The sequence below is a fragment of the Musca vetustissima genome, unplaced genomic scaffold (genome assembly GCF_032173495.1).
Source record: "Musca vetustissima isolate MV318-11 ecotype Yass unplaced genomic scaffold, APGP_CSIRO_Mvet_v1 utg21078, whole genome shotgun sequence".
Lineage (NCBI taxonomy): Eukaryota > Metazoa > Arthropoda > Insecta > Diptera > Muscidae > Musca > Musca vetustissima.
The window spans coordinates 62,114-83,566 of NW_026874612.1; the positions used below are offsets into that span (position 1 = coordinate 62,114).

The 21,453-nt window shown below is 35.4% G+C and overlaps 2 protein-coding genes across 2 annotated transcripts in view; one reads left to right on the top strand and one right to left on the bottom strand.

The window, feature by feature from the left end:
* Positions 1-21,453, top strand: part of LOC133334976 (synapsin) — a 60,925-nt gene that overhangs the window by 19,143 nt on the left and 20,329 nt on the right. Inside the window, exon 7 of the mRNA XM_061543290.1 lies at positions 3,835-3,939. Within this exon, the coding sequence (XP_061399274.1) occupies positions 3,835-3,939 (105 nt within the window). The remainder of the gene's footprint in view (positions 1-3,834; positions 3,940-21,453) is intronic.
* Positions 4,377-7,235, bottom strand: LOC133334933 (tissue inhibitor of metalloproteinase-like). Its single transcript, XM_061543248.1, has 4 exons — positions 7,103-7,235; positions 6,701-6,786; positions 4,671-4,889; positions 4,377-4,580 (listed from the first exon to the last, which is right to left on the bottom strand). Exons 1-4 carry the CDS (start codon positions 7,233-7,235, stop codon positions 4,377-4,379), a joined length of 642 nt encoding a protein of 213 aa, XP_061399232.1.

Consider the following 21,453-nt stretch of genomic DNA (forward strand, 5'->3'; position numbering starts at 1 on the left):
CTCATTCAATAGAGGTATAAACCCGGTTATGGAAGTTATACCATAATATGTTTTACTTACTTACTTAGCTGGCTTGTTACAGAACGGTTGTTCCATAAGCAGAGCTTAAAAAAGATTTCCAAGCGCGTCGGTCTTGTGCGCAAGTCCACCAATTTGGAAGACCACGTCCCAAGATGTTGTTTTCTACTTGGTCTTTCCATCTAATTCGTGGCCTTCCCCTTCTACGGGAACCATCAGTAGGCTCATTTTTATATGCCTTTTGAGCTGGGGCATTTTCATTCATCCGAACAACATGGCCTAGCCAACGTAGTCGCTGCAGCTAAATACGACTGACTATGTCGATGTCCGCGTATAAATTGTAAAGCTCATGGTTCATTCGACGCCGATATTCACCGTCGACGCAGATCGGCCCGTAGATCTTTCGGCGAATTTTTCTCTCAAACACCCCAAGAGCTGTCTCATCTGCTTGCGCAAGTACCCATGCTTCTGATCCATATAATAGCACGGGTAGTATCAGCGTCTTGTAAAGTGTGAGTTTGGTCTGGCCTTGTTTGGCCTTGTTTTTAAACTGCTTACTTAGACCATAGTAGCATCTGTTGGCCATCACAATCCTTCTCCGAATTTCAAAACTGATGTCATTTGTTTTATTTATGGCGATACCAAGGTATATAAAGTCTTTAACTACCTCGAAGCCGTAGTTCTCAAGTTCCGCAGTTGGTCCGAGTCTACTAGACGTCTTGCGCGTTGATACCATCAGCTTGGTCTTCTCACCGTTTACTGCCAGACACACTTTGGCAGACTCCTTTTCAATTTGTTCAAAGGTGGCTGTTACCGCTCGCAATGTTCGACCCATTATATCGATGTCATCGGCGTAGGCGAGTAACATGTGTTGTTTGGTGTACAGAGTGTCATTTCTGTTCACCTTTGCCTCTCGTATGACCTTTTTCAAGTAGGATTTTTGAAAAACCAGGATAGCACTTTCTATACAATGGGAAAGAGACTTATTCCTCTATGGTTGACACATATCGCCTTGTCTCCTTTTTTACGGGACACAGGATGCTGAGGTTCCAATCATTGGCCATGCTTTCCTCTAGCATCCTTACCAGCATCTGACCACCAGTCTTGAATAGTTCGGCTTGTTATTTCTATGCAACGATAGATGGCAGCCCCATCAACTAGGACATTCATCTATATAGCTGAAAAAAGAAACTAAAACAAGTCCCAATCGAAGACATTCAATTTTAAAGAGTATCAAAATAGGAGTGGCAAGTTGTACCGCCACCCAGAGGGAAATGACAACACCAAAAAAAGACAGAAAATTCAAGAAGGATGTTGCAACATTATCGAAATTAAAACAAGCTCTAATTGAAGACCTGCAAATGTTCCCAAAGGAAATTAGCAACATTAAATAAATAGGACATTGACGACTGCAGAAAATGAATGAAGGGTGTTGATTCTATGCAACGATAGATGGCAGCCCCATCACCTAGGACAGGCTACAGAAGATCATTCATCTATATAGCAGAACAAATCACGAAACATTAACGAAACTAATACAAGCATTAGTCGAAGACTTGCACTTTTTAAGAATATTTTTAAACCCTTTGATTAATAAAACAGAATTATGTGTAGTCGCCCACATACCCTTGCCCTTGTGATAAAGGGTGTAATAATGAGACATTTACTTTCTAACACTGTGCAAAAAATGTAAATTTTTTTATAATTATCGGGAAATTCAAAAATATATATGTTAGAGGGGCTACAAATAGAAGGCATGTGTATCGGCCTTTTGAAACTTTACTTCGGGAGGTGACCTAAAAAGGTTTGGCAATATTTATCATTTCCAAGACATTTGAAAATATTCGGATTAGGAATAAATCCTTGCATTTTAGGTATATGGTATTTCTTTGGCATTTTTACTTATATAATTGTAAAGAATATTTTTGTCTAATAAGTAAACACTCAGTCGATCCTCTGAAGGGGTCTATTCCGTCCCCTTTTTCCAGAAATGATTGAAAAGTCACTAAAATAGGTTTATAGAAGGTCAGAATTTTCTACAAAAATGTTCGTAATAACGTTTTACTATAAGTCTCGGAATAGACCAAAAATTAAAAAATCAGTCTAAAAATCCACGTCAAAAATCTTAAAAAATATGAAAACTCATTTTAGGGTTAAACCCGATCTTATTCTGAGTTCGTGTCAATTTTCTGTCACTATATGTCGTTTTAGAAGTATGGTATAAAGGATAAACATATTCTCCATCAAATTTTAGTACATCTCATTGAACAAGAGAATTCATTATATATATTTATATATACCGAATATACAGGGTGAGATAAAAAACTGCAACAAAGTCAAACGCCATAATTTTTAATTTTTTTTTTTTTTAAATTTTATTGAATGAAAGCAAAAAATGTCGAAAATAGCATCAAATTTTAGAATAAGTTTAGATTTGTACGAATTGGACTCCTTTGGCACGAATTATGGCCTTCAATGAAACCGTCACATGTTGCCCGAATGTTGCTCTGCGGTATTTTGGCCCATTCCCGGCAAAGCGTTTTCTTGAGGTGATCGACACTTTGGTATTTTTAGTGCCAACTTTGCTTTCCAAAATACTCCAGACACAATAGTCCAACGGATTGATATCCGGAGATTTTGGTGGCCATTGTGCGCTGGAAATGAAGCGAGGAACCTCATTTTGTAACCATTCATGGGTGGCGCGTGATGAGTGCGATGGTTCTGAGTGCTGTTGGAATGTCCAAGGTCTGTGGCCAAAATGTTTGCGTGCCCAAGGCTTTAATACACCCTCCAGAATATTTTTGCGATAATATTCGGAATTTATTCTGATGCCATGCTGGATTAATACGAGCGGAGAGCGACCATCGGCTGTTATGGCGGCCCACATCATCACCATGGCCGGCGCTTGAGTTCTGGTGGCCAACCAAAGGTGCACATTTTCTGCTCATCTCTTTGGCAAGTAAACATGATCATTTTGTTTGTTTACAAGCTGCTGGACAACGAATGTTTTCTGATCGGAGAAAACCAAATATCGCACTTCACCACTTTTGGCCAAGCAAAACAATTCTTTAGCTCTTTTAAGTCTATTTTCTTTCTGTTGCGTTGTAAGTTCTTGCACTTTTTGAAATTTCAATGGCTTTACCCCGAGCTCATTTTTCAATATTTACCGAATGGAATATTGCGATATGTTCAGCTCACGAGCCATTTTTCGACCACTGCGACGCGGGTTTCGATCAAGCCGCTTCTTTACTTTTCGAACCATTTCTGCTGATGTTGCTGTTTTCTTCCGTCCACGTATCACGGTAACAAGCGATGGTACGAGACACATAGACGTCAATTTCAGACAATAAAAATACTAGTGTCAAGGAATAAAATATTCTACGTCAAATCACTATGAGTCTCAAAATAAACTATGTACTAATCTAAACTATGTATAAAATCAACAATATTAGCAAAAAATTATTTGTTGGCTTCAATAAGTGTTAATTAAACACCCTGTAAAAATGTGTCAAAATCTTCACTAAGACTACATCTTAGGAGTATTGAGTCAAAGACAAAATTATTCTACATCAAATTTTACTATTAGTTACATAAGAAAAGAGTTTTGTAAAAACAATATTTATTTGTAAAAAAAAAAATTATCTCTAATTTGGGTATATAAAACTAATTATATGGACGGACAGAATTTGTGGACATAAAAATGTTCTAATTTCGAGTTCTAATGGTGGAACCTTGTTACACACTATTCTAATTTTTATATAATATTTCAATATAATTTAAAAATAATTTAGTAATATATACTCCTTTACATTTCAGGATAAACCTTGGGTATTTGCTCACTTGCAGCAGCTGCAACGCCGTTTAGGTAAAGAAAATTTCCCTCTAATCGAGCAGACATTCTTCCCATCACCAAAATATTTGGTAAGTACAACCAAAATAAATTTATAAAAAATGGGGGTCGATGATATTCGATGAGGGGTCGATGATATTCTTCGCCATCGCTTCTCACAGAAAACTGATTTTTTTCCTAAACCTTCGACAAATGTGATGTTCTGTAGTAATTTAAGGGTATACTCGTGTAATGTAGGTCTTAAGTTTTTCCTTAAAAAATTATAGGAAGTAGAATTTAATATTGCGCATTACATTTATTCTCTTTTTTGTTTCGATTTGGTTCTTATTTTTTGGGCTTACATAACTATTAAAAAATAATAAACATAAAAATAAATTAAATACAATTTTACACAAATACATTACGACTACTAACTAATGGATAGACAAACAATTGCATTTTTTGTAAAACATGGTAGCATGTTTTGGCACATAATGAAGATTCAAGTGATCACACATCCTTCTATTGTTTATGGATTCATTTTACATTCATCATACTGGACGGTTCTTCGCCAGCGACATTTAAGCATTGGCTCTGTAACACTGAAGGGTGAACGGGCTCGGGCTGGCATACATGCACTGTAGTCTGTTTCACATTTAGCAAATGGTGACCATTGACACACATTGGATTTCTGATCATAGTCCAGGCAACGATTTCCAAAGCAGGGAGTTATCTGGAAAAAGAGCACATTTTCATTATTAGTTATTTATTTATTACAAAATTTCCAATATTCAAATTTTTTTGATAGTTTTTGCTACCTTACCTGACATCCACATCCCTTCTTATAGGCCCCGGTGAATCCAGTTCTCTCAATAATGCTCATCTTTTTATATTCCTTGGCATAATGACACATATTCAATTGATCACCTCGGCCGGCAATTACATAAAGACGTCCGAGCTGCAAATTAACACCACACATACTGTCGTGGGCCGAAGTCATAATGCGGCCATGCTTTAAGGTTCGTTGGCCTTCTTGGGTCATCTGAAAATTTGGAAAAAATAAAATATATAAAAAATCAGTAAGGAAAGTAGTAAAGTCGGACTGGGCCGACTTTATGATACCCTTCACCACTTTGGGTACATTATACATATGTATCCGAACTTAAATATGCGATCTTTATCTATAAGTAAACCGACTAACATTATTCCCAACACATGCCATTCTGCAACCTATTCTAAATTTTGTAAATAGATTTAAAAGAAACTTTATTTCGGAACCGATTTAAAGGGAACTTGCAGAGATTAATTTATATTAATTTCAGTACTTGTGTCAACCAGCCTAGCTATGGGTATTTAGTGCATAATTTACTTTAAATCGGACGAAAGTATATATAGGAGCTATATATAAATCTGAACCGATTTAAAAAAATCTTGACACACGAAAGGTTATAGTGACTTCAGTACATTGTACAAAATTATGTGCCGGTCGGCCAAACGTTGTGCCATTAGTGCACAATTTATATGGGAGCTATATCTAAATCTGGACCGAAACTTAGCAGACATCATTCTATGCTCAATTCAGTACGTTATACCAAATTTCGTGCAAATCGAAAGATGTATAGGGAATTTGGTGCCCCATTTACCTTAAATCGGACAAAACTAGATATGGGAGCTATATCTAAATCTGAACCGATTTTCACGAAACTTAGCAGACATCAATCTAGGCTCTTTTCAGTACGTTATGCCAAATTTCGTGCAAATCGAAAGATATATAGGGACTTTGGCGCCCCATTTACCGTAAATCGGACAAAACTGTATATAGGAGCTATATCTAAGACTGAACCGATTTTCACGAAACTCAGCAGACATCATGCCAAATTTCGTGCAAATCGAAAGATATATAGGGACCTCAGTGTACCATTTACCGTAAATCGGACGAACATATATATGGGATCTATATCTAAATCTTAACCGATTATCACAAAACTTGGCAGACATCACTATATTCTCAATTCAGTACGTTATGCCAAATTTCGTGCAAATCGTAAGATATATAGAAACTTTGGTGCACCATTCACATAAAATCGGACGAAACTATATATGAGAGCTATATCTAAATCTAAACCGATTTTACGATACATAGCAGACATCACTCTAGGCTCAATTCAGTACGTTATGCCAAATTTCGTGCAAATCGAATGATATATAGGGACTTTGGTGCCCCATTTACCTTAAATCGGATGAAAATATATATGGGAGCTATATCTAAATCTGAACCGATTTTCACGAAACTTTGCAGACATCACTCTATTCTCAATTCAGTACGTTATGCCAAATTTCGTGCAAATCGAAAGATATATAGGGACTTTGGTGCAACATTTACTTTAAATCGGATGAAAATATATATGGGAGCTACATCTAAATCTGAACCGATTTTCACGAAACATAGTACACATCATTCTGGACCTAATTCAGTATCCTATGCCAAATTTCGTGCAAATCGAATGATATATAGGGACTTTGGTGCCCCATTTACCTTGAATCGGATGAAAATATATATGGGAGCTACATCTAAATCTGGACCGATTGTCACGAAACTTAGCAGACATCATTCTAGGCTCAATTCAGTACGTTATGCCAAATTTCGTGCAAATCGAAAGATATATAGGGACTTTGGTGCACATTAAATCGGACGAACATATATATGGGAGCTATATCTAAATCTGAACCGATTTTTACGAAACTTAGCAGACATCATTCCGGACCTAATTCTATTCTCAATTCAGCACCACAGTGTGGTGAAGGGTATAATTAAAATGTATACATTTATAGGGATGGACTTGTTAGACATACTTTGTAGGACTTCTTCACTTCCACCTTGTAGACAATTTTTCCAGCTACCAATTTTGAAGATTTACGCATTACCCGAATGAGAGCAACTGAAAAGAGAATGAATAAAGAGAGATAAATATTGTGATACCTCAATAGTAGACGTATATATTTAAAATAATTTTCAAGCTCCACAATAGGTGTGGATTATTAAAATATTTTTTCAAGCTCTTCAGTAGGCATGGATTTTTAAAGATTATTTTTTCAAGCTCTAGAAAAGTCGGGGATTTTTTAAAGATTATTTTTCAAGCTCTACAAAAGGCGTGGATTTTTTAAAGATTATTTTTCAAGCTTATAATAGGTGTCGATTTTTTAAAGAAATTTTTTTAATTTTTTTTTTAAACAAAGAATTAATTTCTTACTCACCATAATCTGCTTCACAGTAATGTGTCTGGGGATGGCTGGGTAAGCACATGCATGCATCTGCCGGTGTGGCATAAAATGTAATAATAGCCATTATTACAATACCAAGTAATGTGAGAATTCTTGTTATTTCCATTGTGTATTGAGTTCAGCAGACAAAACGATCACTGGAAAACAAAAAAAATAATTATTAAAAAAAATATTTTTTATTCCTGTTAAAAAAAATAAAAATTACACCAACTAATGAAATTACGTTTGTGATCACTTCAAACTAAAATTTGCAAATGATATTCCCCAGAATTTGTTTTCAAAATTTCAAGATTTCTCATCTTTCTCTTTATCTCTAAAAAATATATTTATTTAAATTTCGTAGATAATAGAGATAGTGTAAAGATAAAGGCGGTAAATTCCCCCTTTTATTTTGCGAAATAATTAATTTAAATAGTAAAAAGTTTTTTTGTAGTGCCATTCTGACCGTTAAGAAATGAAATAAAACGAAAACATTTAAGTAAATATTGAATGTTTTTGTTTAACAACAAAAAACTGCTATGAAGATCTGAGAATATAAGTTGTATCATTGTTTGCTCAACCTAAATGACTTGTGGAAAAGCAAAAAAAAAAACTTTATTAGTCACGATAAAGTAATAGTGGTAGTTGTAACAAGAGAGTGTAATTTTTGGTGTGGCATTTAGGGTTCTTACCGGGAAATAGCATAGCTACAAAATAAATACCTGATTTTGACTTGATCATCAACAGAATTGGCAAAAATGACAAAAGACATTCCAGTGACCATAACTGGTCACTAACTTGTGTTTACATGGATTTTTAAGAGTTGGGGTTTCCAAGGACTATCAGAGCCATAAGCGTGGATTTAGTAAAAAAATCCAAATACTATCAGATTCATAAATTTATATGTTTTCAAGACTTTCGGAGTCATAAGCGTTGGTTTTTAAGAACATTTTCCAAGGACTATTAGTTTAAAAAGTGTGGACTATTTAATAATAATTTTCCAAAGACTGTGGAGCCATAAGCTTGATTTTTTAAGAATAATTTTCTAATGGTTCTTTAATGGATTTTCGAAGCATATTTTCATCGACTATCAAAACCATAAACCTGGATTTTGAAAAAAAAAATAACTTTCCAACTACTATGAGAGCCACAAGCGTGGATTTTTGTAACAATAATTTTTCATGGAATACCTGGATCATAAGGACTGATTTTTTAAGAAAACTTTTGAAAAAAAATACCCGAGACATCAGCTTAGATTTTTAACAGTAATTTTCATTGATCTATCAGGTCCAAAAACATGGACATTTTAGGGATAATTTTAATAGGCCTTTCAGAGCCATTTTTAAGAGTACATATTTAACCCTACGGTCAATAACCGGGTACATTTGTACCTTTTTTTGAATAAAAATGCTGTAAAATTTTTAATAATGGAGATATTTGGATCAAATTTTGAGGAATTTTTTAAAGTTATTACCGACGTAGATGAATAACCGTGGTACATTTGTACCCATCCATAGATAGCTCTGTAACTCATTACAAAATTGGACATCTACATCAGTACGTATAGACTAATTTAAAACAAAAAACCTCACGATAGTCCAATTTTTTAATGAGTTACAGAGCTATCTTTGGATGGGTACAAATGTACCACGGTTATTGATCTACGTATACTTTTTTGATTATTGACCGTAGGGTTAACGTGGGTCAATACACCAAATTGCAGTGTATAAGCGTGCAGAGCCATAAGCGTTTGAATATCTGAACCGCTATGGAAGCCGTTACATGGGCTAGGAGCGAAATAGTGCCGCCAAATTTGGTCTAATATGAAGACTCGGCTCACAGTTTTTTTCTCTCAAAGTGATAGTTTCTGGCTGGAAGTGGTCGTTTCATTAATTGAGAAAACGAAATCGGCATGTATCTTCGAAGTACCAAAATGGGAGCAATGCATTGATATGACGCTTCTGTCATAACGAGGACCTATATTAATTGTTTGTCCACCAAAAAGTCGATAAATGGAACTGGGCTTTAAAATTGGGATCTATTTGAAAAAAATCTCTGAAATAATATTATTTATCCCTTCAAGAATCCGTATGTTTCTTTACTGTCCTTTCTGTAGGACGAAATATAACATTACGGTAAAGTTCAAAAATGCAGAAAAATAACCTTCAATATATCGAAAATGAGGTGGTACCTTAATCCGAAAGCTATGTCGAAAAATTGGCCTACATTGAAATATTTGTGTAAAGATGTTTTTCACCTTCTAAAAACATCCACTTACAATCATCTAAATACCTCAAATTTGGTGGGTACTTAATATGGGGCTATGAGCAAACATGGATCCATATTGCAAATGTTCTGAACAGATGTTTGTAACCCTCCAAGAAAGTGGAATGCCAAATTAAAGCCCCTTCGTTTAGAAACGCGTCGCATAATGGTGGGTACGTAGGTTCTTCTCCTGGCTTTCCTTTTCATTGCAAAACTTAGATCATCAAGCTCGACTCGAAAGAGTATAAATAATCACTTAAAATATTTTTTTTTAATCTACGCCTTTTCATAGACCTTAAACTTTTTTTAAATCTACTCTGGGAAACCTTCTACTTGTGGAGAACATCTAGAAGGCCTTCTTTCTATGTAGGAGACCCCTGAATCTTCTATAAAATGTAAACTTGTATATTTAAAGATTTCAGTAGAATATTAATCAGTAGAATATTATTGGAAGGTCTCTATAAAATAATACCTTTGGATGGTCTATAGAAGCATCTGCAAATTCGTCTATTATCCGTAGAAGTTCCTTGGAAGTTGTATAGAAGACTTCTTGAAATCCTCTATCTATAGACGATTTCAGGAAGGTTATCGACATTTATATGAGGTATTTTATTTTTTGTAGAACTATATACGATGTTTTACTTGTAGATTTATAGAAATTCTTTTTAGAGGCTTATATCAATATAAGTTCTCTTGAAGGTATTGCGGCTACAGAAGGCTTTAGAATATATTCGATTCATTGTAGATCTTTAGAGCTCTTCAATTTGAGAAAACTTGTAGAACCCCATTTCTCCTCGATTTTTTTACTATCATCCCATGGGTATCAAAATAAAATATATCTCCAATTTATTACAAAAAAATCAATCAATCTCTGATCCATAAAGTTTCCAAATCATTAACCCATTTATGTATCACATGAACATTAAAAATCCCCCCGAGTGTCACAGACAGATTTCCTAACAGACAAACAATATGAAGACATTCCCCCCAAAGAATTTTCTTGTCTGTCTTTTCTAATTCCCCATTTGACTTTGATCATAATTTCAAATTGTGTATGTGAGTGTGTGTGTGTATGTGTGTGCGAGCGCCCACAATGGAGCATCATCACAGTAAATTTATCGCTTCAATCAATAATCCATGCTATACAATTTATTATTATCTACTGCTAAGCGCCTGCTGCTCACCCTCTCCACCCACCATTCAAAAATATTAGCCATTTACGGAGAGTATCATAAAACATTGGCAAAAGTGGGGGAAACAAATGGGGGTGGGTGTGTTCCTTAAAATTTCTTAAGTGAATTGAACACACATACGCTCACACACACACCCGATCTAATGCTCACTGCTATCTATGCAAAGATAAATTAACATTAAATGTTTGTCATGTTTGACGTAGTTGGGTTCTTGAAGATCGCTGGAGCTCTATTGGCGAGGGAGGGTGGTGGTAGGTGAAGGTGAACCATATGTTGTTTATTTTATTAAAACAGAAAATACAACAACAACAGCAATATATTTATGTGTACAATATTTTTGCATAAACATTTGAATGTTTTCAATTACAACAAAGTTAGGAGAAATAAAAACAGCAACAACCATGACAACAATAACAACATGAGGGAGAGAGAAAACAAAACGCCAAAATAAATCCAAAACAAACATGTGAATATTTTGTATCGAAATAAATATTCTCAGGCACAGTGTCGCACGACTTTCAATGAAGGAATGTGGGACGCTACAGAGTTGGGGGTGGTAGTTTCTTATTGTCTATAAATATGAAACCAGTGGGTAGAAGAGCTCTAAAACCCTCTAGAAGCCCTTTTATAAGATTTCCGATCAATAGAAACCATCCGAAAATGTGTCGATTATTAAAAGAAACTGAAAATCGTTTATTCACAGAAAGCTTTACAAGGTTTAATGGCCCTAGGATATCTCTTGGATAGACCATAGAAAACATAAGAAAGGTATTATTTTTGTAGAAGTCTCCTCAGAGGCCCTTTATACATAGAAGCTCTATGGAATGTTTTCGAAAGAATGTATATGCAACAGAGCTGTAGAAGGTTTTCTATATGTAGTATACCGCGGGGAAATGGATTTATATCAGTACAAGATATCTGGAATGAAAACTCTTCAGCGTCTATTAGGGTCTACTATTCCTAAAAGCCTTTGTATCCATTCCTCTGGAATTTTGAAGCTATATTAACCCTAGAAGACCTATCTAGCGGAATTGTGGTTAGCCTTCTATCTAAAAAAAGGGAATTATAGTTGTAGAAGGATTTTCATTTGTGGAAGAAATCAGTAAGTATTCTATCTTTAGAAGGCCTCTGGTAAGTCTAGTATCGCTAGAAGTCATCTGAAACGTCTGTTATCCCTAGAGGCCCTCTTAAAGGTCTAATATTCCTCAAATACCTTCTACCTATAAAATCCCTTTGGAAGAATGTCTATTTATAGAAAATATCTAGAAGGTATGTTAACCCTAGAAGGCCTACAGCAGACCACTGGGAAGTCGTCTATCTATAGAATACCCGAGAAAAAGTGACATATAGTTGTAAAAAGGTTTTTATTTATGAAAGAAATCAGAAAGGATTCTATCTTTAGAAGGCCTCTGGTAGCTCTAGTATCCCTAGAAGTCATCTGAAACGTCTGATATCCCTAGAGAGTCCCTTGAAAGTATAATATTCCTCAAAAACCTTCTACCAATAAAATCACTTTGGAAGAACTTCTATTTCTAGAAAAGATATAGAAGTTTTATTTACCCAGAAGGCGTATCAATACACAGCGGAACCCTGGGAGGACTTCCATTTGGAAAATATCTCTGGATGATGGATTTATATCTGTAGAAGAATTATGATCTGAAGAAGACATCTGGAAGATGTATACTTTAGAAGCCCTTTGGAAGGTCTAGTATACCTAGAAGTTATCTTGAACCCGTTAAAGGTTATCAAATTCATTCTTTCTATAAAATTCCTCTGGAAGAACTTCTATTTGCAGCAAATATAGTGAAAGTATATTAACCCTAAAAAGCTATCTATAAACAGCAAAACTCTAGGAGGTATTGTATTTGGGAAATATCTTGGGAAATTTCATCCCTAGAGAGCCTCATGAAGGTCTAATAGCCCTAGAGCATCTTCTATCAATAAAATAGCTATGAAAGGCCATAGAAGGCCTACTTACCTACAACAGACCTGTGGAGGGTCTACTGTCGATAAAATGTCTCTAGAAGATGGACTTAAATCTGTAGAAGTCTATTTACTTTTAAAATCCGGCTGAAAGGGGTTTCTCAGCAAAATCATCCACCTAGAAAAGAAGATATTTTATCCATACAATATTTCTGACAGATTACCTCGGGTATATCTTCTACGTATTGAGAATATGGGGAGGTCTACAGCTTCCCGAAAATACCAGTAAGGTACTATATACGTCCTCTTCTATACATAGAACACCTCCGGTAGACCTTCTATCTTTACAAGGTTTCCCGAAGATCTTTCATCAATAGATGACCTCTAGCTGTTTTTCCAGTACTTTTAAAAAACTGAAGACCTTCTAGAGATCTTCAGTATGACCTTTGAAAGGTATTCTTTCTATATGAAACCTCTGGAAGATATTCTATCTGTAGAAGACCTGTGGAAGCTCTTCTATCTACTGAAGACCCCTAGAGAGTAGTAAATACTTCTTCAACCTACGGACTATAATAAAGGTATCATAGTCATAGTGCACCTCTGATAGCCTTTCTATCTTAAGAAGATCTCCAGAGGATGTTTCATCTGTAAGTTATTTAAACTATAGAAGTCCCTTCTAAGGTTTTCTAGAAGACCTTGAATTGTGTTTACCTATTACTTTTTTCGAAAGACATTCTGTTAATTGAAAATCTCATGAAGATTCGTAGAAGATATCTGGATATCTGGTCTTCAATATGGCCATTGAAAGCTATAAAAGATCTATTGAAGATTTTTTGTCTACATAAGATCTGCAGAAGTTATTCTATCTGTAGAAGTCCCCGAAGTAGTATTCTGCATATAAAACTCCTCAAGAATGACTCCTATATATAGGAGACGTCTAGAAGATCTTCTAAATATGAAAGACCTCTGGATTTTCTTATATTCATAAATAAACATTTAGGAGATCCTCTGAATGGTTAGCTATCCTTATACGACGTCTTGAGGGTACCAGTCCTCCGAATGGACACTTACCCATTAGCTATGTCTAAAAAATCGGCCAAGTACGGTTTCTTTCTACAGAAGACCTACAGAAGTTCTTCTATCTGTAGAAGTCCCCTAAATAGTATTCTGCCTATAGAATTCCTTAAGAATGGCTTCTATCTATTGGAGACCTTCTAAATTTTGAAGACCTCTGGATTTTGTTCTATTCATAAATGAACCTCTAGGAGACCCTCTGAAAGGTTAGCTATCTTTGGAGGGTACCAGTCCTCCGATTGGACTCCTACCCATTAGCTATCCCTAAAAAATCGTACGAAATACCTCTGTAATTTGTTCTATCAAAAAATAACCCTCTAGAAGGTTGTATGGAAGGTTTCCTATCTCTATAAGGGTTCCAAAAGAAAAAATTCTGTATAGAAGACCTCTGTAAGGTATTAACAGTTAACAGATGACCTGTAAAAGAACAACTGGAATGCCATATTCTATATATAGACCTTTAAAATGAGGACCTTTGGATTGTGTCCAATCTATATACGGACTCTAAAAGGTCTTCTATGTCCTCTATCTCTGGAAGGTATTCTATTTACAAATATTTGTCTGTAGAAATGCCTCTAGAAAGTATTCCATCTATGAAAAATTTTTGGAATGCCCTCCTATCAAAAAACGTCCTAAGGAAGGCTTTCCACAGATGACCTTTTTGAAATACCTCTCGAAGGTCTGCATTTCTACAGAATTTGAAGTCCTCTGGAAGGTCTTGCTATCCAAGAAAGCCTTAGGAAAGCTTCCATACGCAGACGATGGACCTTCTCTCGAAGGTCTCCATTTCTATAGAATTTCAGAGGTCTTGAACGTCTTGAATATAGAAGACTGGAAGGTCCTCCTATCGTCATGAAGGATTCCTCCTATCCTTAGGAAGGCTTCCTCCTACCTTAGGAAGGTTCCACCTACCTTCTATCATGTTTTCAGAGGTCGTGAATTGTATTTTATCCATTAAAGACCTCTGGAAGGTTACCCTATCCAAAAAACGACCTTAGGAAGGCTTCCAACCACAGACGATATCTGTAAAATAACTCTCGAAGGTCTCCCTTTCTACAGAATTTAATATTCTCTGGAAGGTCCCACTATCCAAGAAGGGCCTTACGAAGGTTTTTATCCACATACGATGGATTTTCTCTCGAAGGTATTCATTGTTATAACATTTGAGAGGCCTTGGATGGTCGTACATATATAGAAGACAGGAGGACCTTCCATCCTGCCTAAAAAGACCTTAGAAAAGTTTCCATCCACTGGCGGTCCCTATATAAATACCTCTCGTAGGAATCCTTTTTTAGAATTTTTGTAGCTACCGATTTCCCAAAGTATTTTTTACACAGTATTCCCTCGATGCTGTGCAACGCTTGTAACATAAACCCACTTCAACGTAGCCAATAAACAATCAATTCCCCTTAAAACTTATTGCAGTTGACACCTGTCTGCCTAACGAAATATACAACTCATTTTTTTCAAATATGTAATTAAAAAAACTGCCGGAAAATCGAATACCTGTGGTCATCTAGAGTATCAGCTGGTTTGCTGCTGCTCACATGTGACACATGTCATATAGAGTATCTTTTCGGGCGACCACAACGATGACGACGACGCCACTGCTGCCGTTTTGCCATTGATTGGGCGATGTGGTTCACATTGTAGATCGGCAGATTTGTTGTTGATGGTTTTTTATGGCGTAGTTTTTTACATTTATTTGTTTTGTTCAGTGGTGGTATAGGTCTGTATGTACGCACGGTTGTCATTTATAAACAAATCGCAAAACTAAAAATAGCTGCCAAAAAGCGGACATTAAAAACGGTGACGATATATTTTTGGCGTTTAGTTTACACAGAACGTAGCGTAGAAATTTGAATGAAAGAACAAATTCTGCTGTTCTGATGTTTGTCAGCGCAAAATTTATCACCGTTGCGAGGTTGATGGTTTCCCTCCTCCCGGACGCAATAAACACAACCCGCATATACTGACATACACACGCACATTCAGGAGTGCGTGTGTGTAATAAATCTATGAAAAAATCTGTAATGTAACCTGAAAGATGTCAAATGCTCAAAATAGAATTAAATGAACATAACCAAGCGATCGTTGATCACAATGGTTTTCTTACAGATGTTTGAGTACTTGTTAGATGTAAAAACTGACCTTTGACACCAGAAACAATTACAGTATACATAATATTATTAAAAAATCTGAATATTGAAGAAAGACGATGGAAAATCAACAGATACTGTGATTGGAGAATAAATAGTATGATTTCTGAGATTTAAGAAATAGGTTCTTTTCACAATTTTAGAAATTTGTAATATAACTATTTTAATAACAACAACCTGGAAATGTCAAATAATGACAAAGGCTTTTGGAGAATGTATTCACAATTTTAGAAATTTGAAATATAACTATTTTAATAACAACAACCTGGAAATGTCAAATAATGACAAAGGCTTTTGGAGAATGTATATCGGACCGTAGAGAGCGTCTGTTCTTCGATCTATGCTCAATAACATAATTAGATATTAAAATTCGTTATATATACTGTGATCTATGGGATGCATATTGAATTGACTGATATATTTATTTTGCAGGTCAAAGAGATTCATGAAAATTTCTAGGGGCTAAGAGACAAAATTATGATCACAGTTTGTAGGGAATTTTATAGCAACAAAAAAGAAGGAGGTGTCTCAGGGGATTTAATACATAAATCGGTTCACGAGTTTGAAAAATTATGCGGTATAAATTGATTTATAAATGGAAAATATATTTCATTTCATATCAATCGAATGATAATGAGACCAAAAACAAGGTTTCTATAAATATAACATTTCTATATGTTGTCAACGAGCAGAATACCTAATAACTTCTAAATACAGTCGAAATCGGATATAACGACCATACGAGGGCCACTGTACGCAAAGACTAATAATTACAAAGACGAATAATTACATTTTGACATACATACATAAAAAGGCATTTGCCGATTGGTGTTGCCGATTTGAAAAACGTTTATAACATCGTCACAGGTGATAAATGTTGGACTAATACACATAGGAGTCCGAAACACAAGACGGACAAATCAAATTTTTCTTGAGTGATAATGGTCAAGGGGCGACTGTTACGCTTGAGCAACACAGGAGGCCAATTCTGAGCAGAACACCATTACAAGTTTGTCAAAGTCTTTGAAGAAATTAGAATGACGACAAGAGAAGACGAATAAATCTGGGAATTTCTGAAGGGCATAAACGTGGACTTGATGGATCATTCGTCGTACAGACCTAATATGGCCAATGACCCAATTTCTATTTTTTTTATTCTTCTACATCAAGAAAAAATGCATAGTGAACAGCTTTCACTCCGAATGAGAGTGGATGTGGTGGTTTTAGTGCATGAATATGTGTATAAGTTACACTGGATAATGTAAAAAATTTTTGGCGATAAATATTCGCATTTTCATTGTTTGGCTAGAAACATATACATAGAAACCCTCGAAGGTGCCTTCCATAAGTTTATTTTTTAAAGATAGCGGACATTTCATATTCCCATAAATGACCATCTATAGATTTTCCGGATACACATGATGATAGAAGACAGAAGGCTTAAAATCCAGAACATATTATGCTGGAATTCTTTAGATAGTATACATACCAAATGTCAGTCAGAAAACCGGCAATCTACCTCTTATAGCAGATCTTCTGTAGATAAAAATTCTTAAATGACAATAATAAAACTCTTAGACAAAATCGATGTCATGGTCTCTGGGGTGGAAAATTCCTATTGAGGATTAAAAACTCACCATGTCTTTCATCCCTCGAATGAGGAGATTTTTGGCAAAACATTTCGTCCTAACTCAATTTCTTGTATGTTATTTTCATTCTTACTCTATAGAACCGGACTCTAATTATCATAAGATGCAAATTTTCTTCCTCCCAGTATTCTACAAAAATGTTACTTATAAGATTTTATGTGGGGTCCTCAAAGGAAAGAAAGAAATGGATATATTAAAGTTTTAGCCATGTTTTTGACACTTTATCATGTTATCAAACCAATTCTCGAAGCACTTTTTTCCACTACGATTAATATGATTTCAAAACATGGTTTCTGATCCCTTCAAGAACTTCTTTTGACGACAAAAAATCGCTGGCCAAGCATTCCTACACCGCTTTGCGGAAATAAAAAAGGTTATTAGGCGCCAAATGACAGATTGAGAACCCGTTCATTCTGTAATTCCGCATTTTTGTAAGTCAAAGAGGTACTGGCTTGAGCCGATATGTAAATGTCATAGTACACAATTATTCGTATTCTATTCTATTGTTTTTTTTTTAATTTCTTCGGCGACTTCAGGAAAATTAGTTGTGGTATACTACTAAGAATTGAGCATGATACTACCTATTCGATACTACTTATTCCACTTTTGACCTGCATACTTACTCCAAAATCACCCAAACACTTTCAAAGAGGCGCATTTTAATCGAAATTGAGCAATTTTGACAACAACGCGGTAAACGTCCACCAAGAAAGCCGAAAGTCAGGAATAAATGATTGGGCCAATTTTTTATAACTCCTCCATCCGAGGGATTCAAAATACCTTAAATCAAGTATTGTTCCCATGGTTGCACGTATCGAGAAGAATTCTAATATTGGCCAAATATATTTTCTGCTCGTCTATAATTTATAATGATCCTCCGAATATTTAAGAGCCAGGTAATTAATTTCAACTTAACCTAAGCCGGGGCTTCTCGCATAGTCATTGGGACAAATAACGAATTTTTACAAATGATTCAAACACAAAATTTCGATATTTTAACTGTTAGTTTCCTATGGTCATATATGAAAAAATCAGTCACGCTTCAACCCTACTACATTTCGAAGCAAAATAAGTTGAAAAACGGGTCATACTGGAAATATTTATAACGCCGCGAAATATTGGTCCTAGACCCACCATTAAGTATACCGATCTTCTTATCTCGACTAGCTGAGTCGATCTAGACATGTGTGTCCGTCCGTCTGTCCATTATAATTTGTAAATACGATACAGACCACAGTTATGGACCAATCTTCACGAAATTTTGCATGTAGGAAGGTTTTGGCCAGTGAAGACCCTTATTTTTTTTTGGTAAAGATCGGTTAATATTTAGGGGATGATATGGACCAAATATTTAATTTTTGACGGTTTTTCTGGTCGCTCTAGAAGCCGCAAATATGACCCGAACATCGCTAAATTTTTCATGGAAAAGAGGATTGCGACGGAGAATATGCATGACTGCTTTGATAAAGATCCTTCATTATTTAGAGGGTCAGATGGACCCTGACTTTTGTGTGAAAAATGACAAACTTTGTATTCTATGGCGTATATATTTACTCGCGAAGCATATAGATCCGCGAAGTTGATAGTGTATCCAAGTGGAATGGTTGACCTTCAAAATGACTCCAATTACATTGTGGTATGTACTCGGATGTGGGAGTTACACACAAATTTTTACAGGTGCTTACGTATTCAGATATTATTTAGTAACCCATTACTTGATTAGAGGGCGGAAATATAGCGCTGATTCCTTTAAAAATTTCCATGAAGTTCCAAATATGGTCAAAGACAACGCCTATAATTTTCGATTATGATCTGATTAAAATTTTGAGAGAATGCCAAATTACCTCGTAATTATTATTAAGGTTCTCTACCAAAAGATTCCTCTAATCGAACTGATATTTTATTCGGATACTGTGCCATGGTTAATTTTTGGTAGAAAGATTTGAAAACCAATTATTACCATGATAAAATTTGAGCCAATTTGGTTGTAAAACGTGCCGAAAATACCTGATAATGAGCATTAACGTTATATTGGGACTACCGCAAATCTTGAGTCAATTTTTGCTATGGCGATTTTCTACCCAATAAGAATCCAAAATACGAAAAAAATGTGCCCATCTTATATAGGGACTACCTTAAAATATGGACCAATATTGAAAATTTTTAGTACCGACTATTGGAAGTTATTTGGAAGCTATACTTGGACCGATATAATCCATTTTCAATTCCAAACCTTCTGCTAGTAATAGCGATGTGTACGCAAAATTTCAAAGCTCTTCTTAAATATTGCGAAGTCTATCGTGATTTCGGTGGACAGACGGACATGGCTAAAGTATTTAGATTGTTTTTGATCGAGTATATATATACTTCATGGGATTTCCGGTCAATATTTCTAGAAGACAGAGGGACACGCCATAATGTGCTAAACTTTGTCATCTTTCACATAATAGTCTTGGTCCATTTGACCGGTAAATATTGACCGATTATTCTTCAAATTGTCTTGTTGAATCTACCACAATAAACGTAGATGTTTTTAAATGTATGTTCCTAGTTCGCACAAAAGGCGTGGATTTTGTAAAAATATTTTTCAAGCTCCCACAATAGACGTGGATTTTTTAAAAATATGATTTTCTAGTTCCCTCAATATGCGTGGATTATTAAGCTACCACTATTGGCGTGGATTATTTAAAAAAAATTTTCAATCTCGAACAATTTCTCGAAATATCGCTATGCTAGGGTCATAAGGTGACCCTATAGCTATCTGGTCCTATAGCTATTGGGTTACCTTTGGCCAGAAACGAGCTTACATGTAAAATTTCGTTACTGGTACAAAACTGTGGGCTCTATTTTGATTTCTATTTATAATGGTCGCATTCAGCTAGTCGAAATTCAAAGGCAGGGTCTAGGATAAATATTTCGTGGAGTTACGAACTCTTAGTTCCTCACTAACTTATAATACCCTCAGAACCTAGTGGTTCGGGGCATAACAATAATAATAATAATATTTATTTAGTATTCTTTCGATTTTGATAAAAATATAAATAATATTTTGGAATATCGCAATAATGACAAATTAGGTTCTCATCCAATATTTCCATTTTTTCTTCCCCAATCGATGAAATGTTTTTCTTGGCACCAAATCAATCAACACTCTAAATGCCTCTGCTTCCTAAATGACAAATGTTGCCAAGAAAAACCGAAAACAAAAAATTCAAATGCAGAAGATCCGCATTACATGCATTTGCACCTATTTCGTAAAATTTTTGAACGATGCGTAAGCAATATCGTTTCATCGTTTATCGTGTTGTCTTTGCGATTCATTTAACTTACCACCATTTAATTAATTACAAACTTCGATGTATTTTGTGTTGGGTGCGTGTGTTCACGTACACGTAAATAGATCCGCAAAATTGTTGTTGTAAAGTTTTTGTTGTTGTTGCTGTGTGTTTCTATTCCCAAATTAAAATGATTTATTTTCACTGCACACTTTTTTGTAACAAATTTGTTTTTCAATTTATCTTCTTCAAAAAAAATTGAATGTTAGAAATTCAAAAACACTGCCAATGTACGCAACTTGTTTTCTGTTTTTTTTTTTTATTTTATTTTACGCGACAGATCAATTTTTAAATGTAACGCAAAACATCAAAACAATGTTGAGAAAAAAGAAACAACAAATTTGAAACGTTCAAAACACTTTCAAGGAGATCCCGTAGTAGAATTGTAACGCGACGCCGACGAGCTAAAGTTCTTCTGTTCGGTTGTCTAAGAAATGCACGACTGAATGAAATTCAAAGTGTTTCAGTTGTTTTTAGAGAAATTCGAAAAACAATCTTGAATCGTTCAGAAATTACTCACCGCCACTCACTTGTTCGATCGCTTGGTTGCTCACTCGCCAGCGGCTGCCACCGGCCCCAAATAAAACGCTTTGCATAAAATTATGCCGCCCTCAACAGGCTGTCGCTGTGCGATGGGAGGGGGTGGTGGTGATCACAAAAAAATCGAACAGTGTTTGTGGATTCTCTGTATTGCCAATGATCTGCTGCTGCCAATCGCTGGCGGTTTAGCTTGCTCATCATTTTCTA

What these genes read in the sequence shown, in the direction of transcription:
- LOC133334933 (XM_061543248.1), bottom strand. Translation starts at nt 7,235, where the DNA reads ATGGAAATAACAAGAATTCTCACATTACTTGGTATTGTAATAATGGCT. An exon ending in TTACTGTGAAGCAGATTATG is followed by an intron (nt 6,787 to 7,102) that starts GTGAGTAAGAAA and finishes TTCTCTTTTCAG; the next exon opens with TTGCTCTCATTCGGGTAATG. An exon ending in AAGTGAAGAAGTCCTACAAA is followed by an intron (nt 4,890 to 6,700) that starts GTATGTCTAACA and finishes CCAAATTTTCAG; the next exon opens with ATGACCCAAGAAGGCCAACG.